The 12500-nt window shown below is 40.2% G+C and overlaps 1 protein-coding gene across 9 annotated transcripts in view; it reads left to right on the forward strand.

The window, feature by feature from the left end:
- The window catches only part of shank3b (SH3 and multiple ankyrin repeat domains 3b), a 37730-nt gene that overhangs the window by 1507 nt on the left and 23723 nt on the right, over window positions 1–12500 (forward strand). For 4 of the 9 annotated variants that reach the window (XM_017494561.3, XM_017494565.3, XM_017494564.3 and 1 more), the window contains exons 1-3: window positions 3678–3918; window positions 8722–8993; window positions 11866–12069. In XM_017494561.3, coding sequence (XP_017350050.1) covers window positions 8793–8993; window positions 11866–12069 — 405 coding nt within the window. In that variant the 5' untranslated portion in view covers window positions 3678–3918; window positions 8722–8792. Of the gene's footprint in view, window positions 1–3676; window positions 3919–8721; window positions 8994–11865; window positions 12070–12500 lie in introns of those variants that run through there. The other 5 variants (XM_017494566.3, XM_017494567.3, XM_017494562.3 and 2 more) reach the window with 3 other exon arrangements.

Genomic DNA, 12500 nt, shown 5'->3' on the forward strand with positions numbered 1-12500 from the left:
GGGGGGGGGCATGAAAATTAACCTCGAGCTTTATCTTGGATGAAGGAGAGCGACAGCAGACTGTGGGAGAGGGTGCGCGCGGTGTGTGTGTGTGTGTGTGTGTGTATGCGTGTGTGTGTATGTCAGTCCTACTTATGGCAACTTGAAGCTTGCGGTGTGTGTGTGTGTGTGTGTGTGTGTGTGTGTGTGACATAACCAGTTGTGCTGCATTATTATTAGTTATTCCAGCTCCAGTATATATTTCATCATGACTGCTCTTTCATGAAAATCAAAATGAACTCATGGTGATATAATAACTAGATGGAAAAGGGCAAAGAAAGGACACCAAACTGGCACTGGGTGCACCTTTTGTACATTGAGGTTGTGTTTCAACTAGAAACGTGTATAGTGTACCTTTAATGCTGTACCTTAAAAACTCATGACAGAAATCATGTTTAAAGGTATGCCTTATCCACATTTCCAGGTGAAACATACTGTACACATTAAAGGTACAGCAGATTAGGGTACCACAACAGATACACGGAAAGGTGTGTGTGATTTCGCTTGTGCAAAAGACCATCATTGTTTAATTAAACGTAGCACGCATTGTAAATGCACTTGAGTGATTTGTGGGCTGCTATATATATTTTCTGCATTACATAGCCATGCTTTATCAGCTCTGGAATTTAGGAGATAAAGAGGCGCAGTTTGCCTCAGGGCCTGGGAAGTAGGCCTGCGCTCGGATTTTTAAAAAATAATAAATAAATAAAAAACTCTATTGCAACACTGCTGAGATGCATCAATTCCACTGTTCTCCTTTTTTCACATTTCTAATACAGTAACAGAGGTCTGGATATCGATGCTGTTTTCTGTTGCAAGATATGAGCATCTGTGATAGGGTTGGGCGATACGACGATATAGTATTGATATCATGATAAAAGATACACTTTTCCTTAAATTTTTTTTTAATGTTTAATGCTTTAACAGAACAGCTTTTGACTTTTGTCATGGGGTTCGAATCCTGATGATGCCACAAAGATCTGCGACTGGGAGTCAAGAGAGGCTGCTGGCAGGTGCCCCTGTCAATCACAGCGACACTAGACAAACATGGGTGTCTCTGAGCTATTGTATGTGGATATTGCAGCGTGGACAGCAGTTCGAAAAGATATGGGCGGAGTCTCGGAGGAAACACGTGTTAGCCTTCACCGCTTGGGAGCTACCGTGTGATAGGGGAGCGCTAGCTGCTGGGTAGTAACCTGCAGTTGAACAAATTGGGGAGTTAATGGTGGAAATTAATATCTATTAGATAATAAAACTCCTGAATCATCAAACAATTTTTTTTCAATTACATAAATGTTATTTTTAAATGCAACACTACTGTTGCATTTAAACCTACGCCTATATCATGATCTACGTATTATTATCTATCATAGAAGTGTCTTGAAAAGATCCTGGCATGATATTTTTGTCATATCGCCCACCCCTAGTCCACGATGTAAAATACATCAGTGCTCCGCTCAAGCTTTCATCCTTTTTTCGGATCGAAGAGTTTTTCCTCTCTGCTGTCACCACCGGCATTAGGGATTTAAATGGATTTCTGTAAACCCTGTCAATGTCTGTTGTTAAAGGTACAATTGAAATCAAATGGAATTGAATTGAATCGGAGTGGAAAATATGCGGTCGGATCCTCGGTATCTGATAGGTACATTCCCATATGAACAGGAAGTGAAAGCATCTGTGTGGCCAGGTGTTACTTTAGACACATTGGAGGGTTTTTCTTTCTTACTCTTTGTCCTCTCCTCAGGAGGCTTTCACAGACTTCAAGGCTACTCTTATGTAACCACAAGAGTAGCTGTGACTTTTTCTCTAATGGCCCTCTAGTATCCTGGGAATTGGCTTGATGTGAGGACTTGGTAACACCTTATGCTTTGTCTGCTTTGAAGTGATAATGAAGATTTACCTGCACCGCAAATATACCAACCAATGCATAATTATGAGCACACTTGGCATTAATTATGTGCATACTTGGCAGTAGATACTGGCACTATATGTGTGCTATTATGTATGTACTGTTTCTGGGATTTTCATGAATGTGTTACAGAGTACTCATGTGCTGCCCTTCAGCAGAAGAGATATTTTTAATTCTGTCACTCTCTATGCATTTAGGATTGATCAGGGGTGTATGTGGGTGGGAGGCAGCCGCTTTTATTTCTGGCCTGCTTTCAGTATATGTGTGTGTGTGTGTGTGTTTGTGCTGGTGGAGGAAAAGGCTAAGCTATCAGTGGTGCGCAGGCTTTCCTTCACTTCCTGACAAAACATCCCGAGGAGCCTTGGCCTGATCCAGTCGGGAAGAGGCGCAGGAAGTGAGGCTGAGATCACAGGAAGTGACTTGCATGGCGAGAAGGGCTAAGCTTGAAAACAAGACCAGAGGAAGTTTCTAGATTATAGACTGCAGAGGCACGGGTTGAGGTCTGCGGATGATGGAACAGGCCATGTTCCAATTAACCATGGCGCGTGTGCATGTGTCTAAACATGTGAGAGACCGTGTGTGAGTGTGTGGGTGTGTGTTTGAGGCTTTTGATTTATATGGAAAATGGAGGATTGCTGAGAAGTATATTCATCCCTCCAGCTCATCCAGTCCATCGCTGTCTCTGTATCTGTTTATCAGTATATCCATCCTTTCATCTATTTATCTTTTCTTGTCTTCAGGCTGCAATATTTTGGATATATCACCCATGTCTTATACAGTATAGGAACTATATCTGGAATAAAACACGATGGCCGTCGTTACAAACTCAAACTTGATCATTTCCAATAACGGAATGCATTTTCATCCATTGATACCACAGCAATTTCCCAGTGATTACATGTTTTATTAATTACAGAGCGAGTAATTGTACTTTTTATCCATTTATGGTTACATGTAATATTGTAAAATGTCAACGAAACAAGTTACTTCCAGTTATCATTTACATTGTAACAGTTACTGTTACTGAAAAACCACAAAGCCCTCTGTTTTGGAGCCTTGTCCATGGCAGAAAACTAAAATATACAGCTTTACCTTTGACTGACACTGGAGGCTCCTTCCAAAAAAATGTTAAATAAACCAGTGCTCTCAGAAAACGTCACTAGATATAGGTGTAATGTGGAGTGTCCTGAATCACAAACCTGTGATTTGCCTTGTAGCCAGAACTACTGTCTGAGCTGCTGTTATAAAAAAATTAATCTAGAACTTCTGACCAATTAGAAGACAATGTGGTGTATATAAACAATGTATAGTAAATGTATAGTATGTAAAGTGCAATCATTCTTAGTTACTTACAGTAGATGATACAGAAGCTAAGCAATCACTGGCAATAGTGATTTCTATAAAGAGACATGAGGGAAAATTTAGGGTTTATAATTTCTTTAAAGGTGCAAAGGATATAGTCAATATCCTTCGAAATTAATTCACCATCACACTTTACATCATATAGGATTTCAACTAAACAGGTTGCTAAATGGATCTGAGTCATAGTTATAATAAGATAAGGCTCGTACCATGCTGATCTGTACTAGCAGACAGTCTTTTGGCTATTTGGTGGAAATATTAAAAGCAACTCATTTTATTGGCCAAGATGTTTTAAAGGGCTTGCTGATTGGCTGAGGTCCACAGCTCAGGGATCCGAACCCTTCCTGTTGGAGTTTCCTTTTTCCTACTAGCTTTCCTGCTCTCTTCATTCAGCATCAGGGCTGGGCTTGACGTTTCCTGAAATCTCTGAACTCGCAGCGACAACTAAGAAAATTCTGCCCTGTTACTCATAAAACGTTGCTGGAATACTATTTAAAGGACACTGCCGGACATTTGGAAGGAAAATTTCCCACTGTTCTGAAGATTCTACGGCGATAGAGGCATCCTCAGGTTTTCTGTTAACTTCACATGGGAAATCCAGGTCAAAGGTGAATAATATGACATTTCTCATTACATTATACAACATCTTAGCTTTTTGAGCTTATTATTAAGTGCCGGTTATCAGTTTGTGTATACATTTCATTTAGTTAATGGAATCGGAATGTGTGTGTGTGTGTGTGTGTGTGTGTATGAATATGTTATTAGGTTGTTGAGAAATCAAGGTACATTTTCCCTTTTTTTAACACTAGAAACAATGCGCACTCCATTTTACACTTCACTCTAGGTAATATATGCCGTAGATACTTTTTGCTCAGGTCTTCATTCAATCTGAAATCACACAAGCATTAAATTTTAACTCAGTTATGCAAAGTAGATACGCTTTGAAGCTCATATTGAGTAGTCAAGTAGCCGTACTGAAGCCCAATATTGTGATTAATGCTGCAACTGTAAAGAAATAAAGAACAAGAAATGTCTATCCATTAGATAGATAGATAGATAGATAGATTTTTGGAAAAATCTAACCTTTCTTAACATACAAATTTCACACAACATAGTCTCAATCTGCTGTGAGTGCATGTGGGATAACGCATTAATTCTGTTACCATCCCAAAATTGCTTCTTTTTCAGTAATAGCACATCCCCAGTTTTATTGCTGTTATACCACACCAATTTGCCAGTGTTAACATAACAAAACAATTAAAAAGCAACACGTTATATGTTTTATAGGTTTATAGTTACGTTTAATGTTGTGGAAGATTTTAACAGTTATTATCATTGGTTCCTTTATCGGCCGTTTCTTTCCTCTGTTTTGGAATTTATAGGACAAAAAAAAAATGCAGCCATAAATAAACGTCTGCTTACAGGAAACGTCACCATATCAACAACTACACATACTTTTATCCGTTTATGGGGAGCATCCCCCGTAGAAGTCCCTGTGTAAGTTGTTACTATATAAATAATAACGTATTAACGTGTTTTCAGCCGGCACTATTGTCAGAGCTGCTGTCAGTGAATATTAATCAACACTTTCTGACTGATCAGAATGAAGAATTTATCCGCTTTGTGGTTGTATTTATGTGCGTATATAATAGCTAAGCGAGTAAAAGACGACCTGATTTCCAACAGTTAAAGATGACACATTTCTTTAAAATTTTAAGCAAGACTATTTTTTTTTTATTATTTCCATCTTTTACAGTTTCAAAATAGCAAAAAAGGGAAAATGCCCAAAGCAAAAGTTTGGGCACCCGGTATGGTCAATACTTAGTAACACCCCCTTTGGCAAGTATCACAGCTTGTAAATGCTTTTTGCAGTCAGCTAAGAGTCTTTAAATTCTTGTTTGGGGGATTTCGCCCATTCTGCCTTGCAAAAGGCTTTTAGTTCTGTGAGATTCTTGGGCTGTCTTGCATGCACTGCTCTTTTGAGATCTATCCACAGATTTTGGATGATGTTTAGGTTGGGGATTGTGAGGGCCATGCCAAAACCTTCAGCTTGTGCCTCTTGAGGAAGTCCATGGTGGATTCTGAGGTTTGTTTAGGATTAGCATTATCCTGTTGTAGAAGCCATCCTCTTTTCATCTTCAGCTTTTTTACAGACAGTGTGATGTGTGCTTCCAGAATTTGCTGGTATTTAATTGAGTGAATTCTTCCCTCTATCAGTGAAATGCTCCCAGTGCCACTGGCTGCAACACAAGCCCAAAGCATGATCGATCCACCCCCGTGCTTAACTGTGTTCTTTTCGTGAAATTCTGCACCCTTTTTTCTCCAAATATACCTTTGCTCAATAGGGCCAAAAAGATCTATTTTAACTTCATCAGTCCACAGGACATGTTTCCAAAATGCATCAGGCTTGTTTAGATGCTCATTTGCAAACATCTGATGCTGTATTTTGGGGTGATGATGCAGGAAAGGTTTTCTTCTGATGACTCTTCCATGAAGGTCATATTTGTGCAGGTATCACTACACAGTAGAACAGTGCACCACCAATCCAGAGTCTGCTAAATCTTCCTGAAGGTCTTTTTCAGTCAAACAGGGGGTTTGATCTGCCTTTCTAGCACTCCTATGAGCAGTTCTCTCGTAAGGTTTCTTAGTCTTCCAGACCTCAAATTGACCTCCACCATTCCTGTTAACTGCCATTTCTTAATTACATTATGAAATGAGGAAACAGCTACCTGATAATGCCTTGCTATCTACTTATAGCCGTCTCCTGCTTTGTGGGCATCAATTATTTTAATTTTCAGTGTGCTAGGCAGCTGCTCAGAAGACCCCAAGTTTACCGAATGCTGGGACAAGGCTTGACGAGTCAGAATATTTATAAAGTTTGGAAATTTGCATCACCTGGCCTTTCCTAATGATTATTGTGAACAAGCCATAGCTCAAAAAAGCCAAACAAGCTAATTAAGGTCTGAGACCTTGGTAAAAGTTATCTGAGAGCTCAAATCTCTTAGGGTGCCCAAACTTTTGCATGGTGCTTCTTTTCTTTTTCTTTTTTGTACAAAACAAAAATAATGCACTAATCTTGCTTAAAATGTTGAAAAGAATGTTTCATCTTTAACTTTATGCCTTTTGGAGATGAGTTTACCTTCTATTCACAGTAAGGGAAATTTTGACCAAGGGTGCCCAAACTTTTGCATGCAACTGCACATACATACATACATACATACATACATACATACATATACATATATACTTACCGCCCACTGCCCACTTTAATAAGAACACCTGCACCCCTGTCCAATTAGCAAATCTATCAAATTAGCCCATCATGTAGCACTATAAAATCATGCAGATACAGAAAATGAACATTTGAAGAAAAACCACCACCTGGTGTTTTTCCAATCTTCAACTGTCCAGTTTTGGTAAACCTGCACCCACTGTAGCCTCAGATTCTGTTCTTGATTGTAAGGAGTGGAACCTGATGTTATTTTCTGCTGTTGTAGCCCATCCACCTCAAGGTTCTGTGTGTTGTGCATTCTGAGATGCCTTTCTGCTCAACGTGGTTGTAAAGAATGATTATTTGACTTACCTTTCTGTTTTCTTAAATGAGTCTGGCCATTCTCATCTGAACTCTCTCAATAACAATGCTTCAGTTCTGTCTTCAGAACCAGAAAATAACGGTTCTGTCTTCAGAACCACTGCTCATTGGTCGTTTTTCACTTCTCACACCTTTCTGTGTAAATGCTGGAGATGGTTAGCCAACCCATCTGGCATCAATACCTATGATGCCAATAATGATAATGAGTCGTTATTGGCCACATATACATTACAGCACAGTGAAATCTTTTTTTCTTCGCATATCCCAGCATGTTAGGGTCAGAGCACAGGGTCAGCCATGATACGGCACCCCTGGAGCAGAGAGGGCCCAACAGTGGCAGCTGGGCAGGGTTGGGGCTTGAACCTCCGAACTTCCAATCAGTAACCCAGAGCCTTAACCGTCAAGCCACCTGTCTGACGGATGGTTGATGTGAACATTAACTGAAGCTCTTGGCCTGTATCTGAATGCTTTTCTGCAGTGCACAGCTGCCACTTGATTAGCTGATTGGATAATTGCATGAATCAGCAGGGGTGTAGGTGTTCCTATTAAAGTGGCTGGTGAATATATATACATACAGCGTTGTGCAAAAGTCTTAGACAGCCTACGATGTGATTCTGCATTACTACTGTATATTGTCAGGAAAGAGCACATTTTAGGTTTACAGATATTCATTTTAAGGGGGAACATGATGTTGTTAAAAAATGAGAGATATTAAGTAATAGACCACATGTCAGGCAAGGCCGACTGAAGAACTGTGATTTTATTAAACTGTGAGACTGGAGAAAACTGATTCAATTTAAAATGCAAAGGGTTGTCACACCAAATATTGATTTAATGTAGTTAATGTAGTTCTTTACTCTGCACACCACTGTCTATAATGGGTTTGTTTATATATGTATATATGTGTGTGTGTGTGTGTGTGTGTGTGCATGGACAGTATGTATTATTGCAGTCCATGTGAGTTCATATTTGTATTGATGTGTATGAAGTAGAAGTGGTCAGATGTATTTTATGGTAAAAAGCAGTTATCAGTTCTCAGAAACAGTTATGATGATGGCTGATTATGATTAATCCCACTTGACCTCTTGGTCTTTTGTTTTTTTTTTCATTTCGCGTGTTCTCTCGTTGCTCTGTTATATAAGTAAGGACTTCCGCTCTGCCTTCCAGGACAATAGCGAGGGACTTTCTTGTACGCTGCCTCCGGGTGTGTGATTGCACATGTGAGCGTGTGTGTGGGAGGTGAGAGACGTGCCTGTATGAGTTACTAGTGGCAGAACAGGTGTGTGTGTGTGTGTGTGTGTGTGTGTACAAATTGAAGTTTCGTGTGGATGTTAATGGTTTGAGTGGTACATGATGGAAGCGCTTGCCGCATGTGTGGTAGTGCGGAGTGTGTGTGTGTGTGTGTGTCCTCTCGAAAAAGGAAGTGGAGGTGCCGTAGCTCAGCAGAACAAGCAGAGTACAGCGTTGCCATGGTGACATGGAATACAGGGTTCCCTGAAATTCCATTTTTTTTTTCCACAAATGGATCTGTTTCACAGTGTCCATGGCAACCACTCACAACCAGCAGACGTCAGGTCTTTTTTTCTACCTGTCTCAATCTCTCTCTCACGCATACACTTAAATACACACACACACACACACACACAGATTAAATAATATGGTGTACACCGTGAGCACACACTGCAGTGTAGAGACCTGCTTTTAAGATGATTATGAAACCATGTGTGCATGTCTGTGTGTGTGTATGTGTGTGTGTGTGTGTGTGTGTGCGTGTGTGCGTGTGTGCGTGCGTGCGCGTGCATGTGCGTTGTGTTGGTAGGGTTGTGAGGCCAGCGTATTGAGCAGCGCACACCCACCCACCCCCCACACCCTCACACACATTGCCAGAGCATGCCTATGAGTCCACCTGCCGACGGCAAACATGAGGCTCCCGACAGGCCGCGGCAACAGCACGCCCCTACCAACGGAAACCACGGAGACGACAGCATTCGTGGCTCTCCGGGGTCTATGGGCGGCTCCAACGATTCCATGGAAGATCTCCACGGAAGCGCCGTCATTATCCGCATCGGAATCCCTGACCTTCAGCAAACAGTGAGTCTGTGCAGCTCTTCTTCTTCTTCTTCTTCTCTGATCAAAGTTCTGAGAAGAACGGTGTGAGTTCAGGAGCAATGACGGCATCGACGTACTGCGTGACACTCTCTGTTTTTCTCTCTCATGCACACTTAAGCAACCTTCTCCAATCTTCCTGTCCTGTCCATGTACTCATTATGCATGTCATTCCCTTTTTGTGCTTTTAAGGTCTCTCATTTTGACTGCTTTTGCCACAGAAATAAGGAATAAAACACTTGGAGGTTGCAGTTATGGGAAAACAATCCACGATGAGTTACTGTTACAACTCCAAAGTCCCAAAGTGTTTTATTCCTCTTATACGACAGCACACCATGTGTTATGTCCACAAGACAAGTTAGTTCTTATTATCACTTGTGTTATAGCAGCTACACACAGTCACTCCCTCACCAGCCTATCATTCTTTCCTCTCTTGTAGTTAATAAGATCACAAATACAACTCCTCCATGCCGTGGAGAAACCGGAAAGTACATCCTAAAGAGTTTCCCGTGATGGAAACCTGACACTCATGACTCCTTCCATAAACGTTGAATAAATATCAGGGATTATTTGTTGTCTTTGTTAGATAGCAGCACATTTTTACTCTGCTTATTATTAGGCTTAGAGTATTGTAATATCCACCATACAAGTCCCTGTGAATCAGCTGTTACTATAGAAACTACAGTGTATTAGTCTAAGCGCATAATATATAAACTTATTATTTGAATTATAGCTGGAACTGCTGTCAGAGCTGCTGGAATAGAAAATTAATCAACACACAACAAAATGGAGATTCAACAGTGCTGTGGTGTAAAAATTAGTAAGAGATTGACCACAAGGCAGGGTCACGCAAGCCATCATTTCCATTACCACAATCCCTTTCAGAAAATATGTGTGTGTCACAGAACAGAGATGAGCTGGTAGTCGGAAAAACATTTCCATTCTTCATTGGATGGTTTTAACTCAAATTACTTTTTTTGCCTTCATGGACCGTTTAACTCTAAAATACAGTCCCCTCCGAAACTATTGGAACGGAAAGGCCAATTCAGTTGTTTCTTTCATTTTCCGGACATTCCAAATTGTCGTATTGGCTATGCCTGATGCTTGTCCGATACCTCTGATTGATTTCCCCTTTTTTCTCAGCTTCAAAATGGCTTGCTTTTCTTCCATAGACAGCTCTCTGATCTTCATGTTGGCTAACAACAAATGCAGTCTTTACAGGTGAAACTGAAGTCTAAAACCAAGAGTAGATGTTCAGAGCTATTTACTGTTTAAAACGATCAATCTAACAGGACACACCTGCGCAACAAAAAACGCCTGTCTAATACTTTTCTTTGCCTAAACATTTGGTGGTCTGATACGAAAGGTTCTATGTTTTATGTTGTTTAACACATCTAGATGTAAATACAGGGAAATAAAAGCTGAATTTCTAAACTCTTGTCTCATATCCATCTTTTGATCTCAAACCCAAATGTCTTTGGTGTATGGCAAAAACAAATGAATTGGCCTTGCTGTTCCAGTACTTTCGGAAGGGAATGTAAATCCCCAATTAACACGCCTTCATTGAAGATTTACTTTATGAACATACGCTTAGGCACCGAGCTTTTAAATCCTGAACTTGTTCACTCGTGTAACACATGGGGTCCAAGTTGACATTATTTGGAGGCTAATTCTTTTTAGTTGCTGACGTTTGGATTAGACTCAATAGATTTATGTGAGTTAAACATGCTAAATGCTACAAAAACTCACTGTAACAAAGTACCAAAAAATATCTCAAATCTCAAATCGAGAGCCACTGGTGTAAAGTACGAGCTGGTCTGTGGAAGAGGAAAGTATTTTGGAGGCTAAGAGACTTTTGTGGAAGCCTATCAATGGTTAAAAAGTGCTAGCTCAGGGATATTAGAGTTAATTATATTCGAGTATCATTATTAATGATGATACCTACAAACTACCAAACAGTAAACTTGCTTTACCTTGCATTTAACTATTTTCTGTGTGTATTCAATTCAAGCAATTACAGTGACTCAAGAATCACAAGTGACTCAAAGCTCATATACTCATATACAGATTAACTCACTGACGAACCAAGGCGTGTTAGAGATGTATCATATTCATAGCTTGCTAGCTACACTTTCCTCAGGTGTTCAGTCAATTTTCCGTCACCAAACTAGAATTTGAAATGTTAATAAACTCAGTAATAGGACTAACAGAGGCCTGGAGTTGATACTGCAGGCATTTTGACCTGCACACACACACACACACACACACACACACACACACACACACACACACACACACACACACACACACACACACACACACTGGACCCTGCATGAATCATCTCAACTATTATCTCAAAGAACACAGCAGTAATTCTTAGCTATGATGTTACCTTACCTGTTAAAGCTATCCTCACTTTCTCAGGCTAGAGATATAAATGTAAATAAACTGTACCATTCAGACAACAGAAAGAAACCGTGAGTTTGACCATGTGAATGGACAGTGCAAAGTCTTTGCTCATTAATAGTAACATGGACTAAACGTAACTTTGCTTTGTTTTGCTGTCATTTTTTGCTATATTTTAGTTAGCTAGCTAACTAGCTAAAAAATTCTCCTTACCCATATGAGGCAGTAGACCGACATCTGCTTCCTGTGTGTGAAGCTCATTAATATCATATAGTCACTAATATAGTCACAGTATGTGAAGCTCACTAATATCACTAATATAGTGAGCATTAATGAAATTTAAATTCTAAATCTAGATTATCAAACAAAAACTGGGGCAAAAAGTTTGAATGCTTCTCAGCATATGTGTGTGTGTGTGTGTGTGTGTGTGTGTGTGTGTGTTGTTATTTAGAAGTGTCTGCGCTTGGACTTGGAGGCTCCGGTGTGGGTGTGTAAGCAGCGGGTTTTGGTTACTCTGACGCAGAGTTTGACAGACGTGCTGAACTATGGCCTCTACCTCCCGGCCTTTAACGGCCGAGCCGGCAAGTTCCTGGATGAAGAGAGACTGCTCAGGGAGTATCCTCTCCCTACTGTCACACCTGTACCTTACCTAGAGGTATCAATTAATACAGCTAATTAATGCTACTAATACACCCAATGGTAAATCTAATGCTTGAAACTAAGCGGTAGTTTTTGTAAAAAAAAAAAAAAAAAAAAAAAAAAGAAAGAAAAAGAAAAAGACAACAACAACAACAAAAAAACAACCAGCCAAATGTCCCCACATCAGTCCGTACAGGATTTCGCTGAGTTTTTTGTGAGTGTTGCGGCCAAAATTGTTGCGGTTTTTGTGCTTTTTTCTGTGGAAAACTACATGAGTGGGTGAACTTGCAATTGGCCAAAATTGTTTTGCACGGTCTTTCGCAGTGATGTTTGTTGGTAAATGAGACCTTTTAGCTGTACTCATGTTTGACGCACGTGAATCGAAGAGGGCTTTGGCTGTATGCGTGTTGCGATGACGTCACATGACGTGTCTTGGGCAGAATCTGC

Source organism: Ictalurus punctatus, chromosome 19 (assembly GCF_001660625.3).
Source record: "Ictalurus punctatus breed USDA103 chromosome 19, Coco_2.0, whole genome shotgun sequence".
In the NCBI taxonomy this organism is placed as follows: domain Eukaryota; kingdom Metazoa; phylum Chordata; class Actinopteri; order Siluriformes; family Ictaluridae; genus Ictalurus; species Ictalurus punctatus.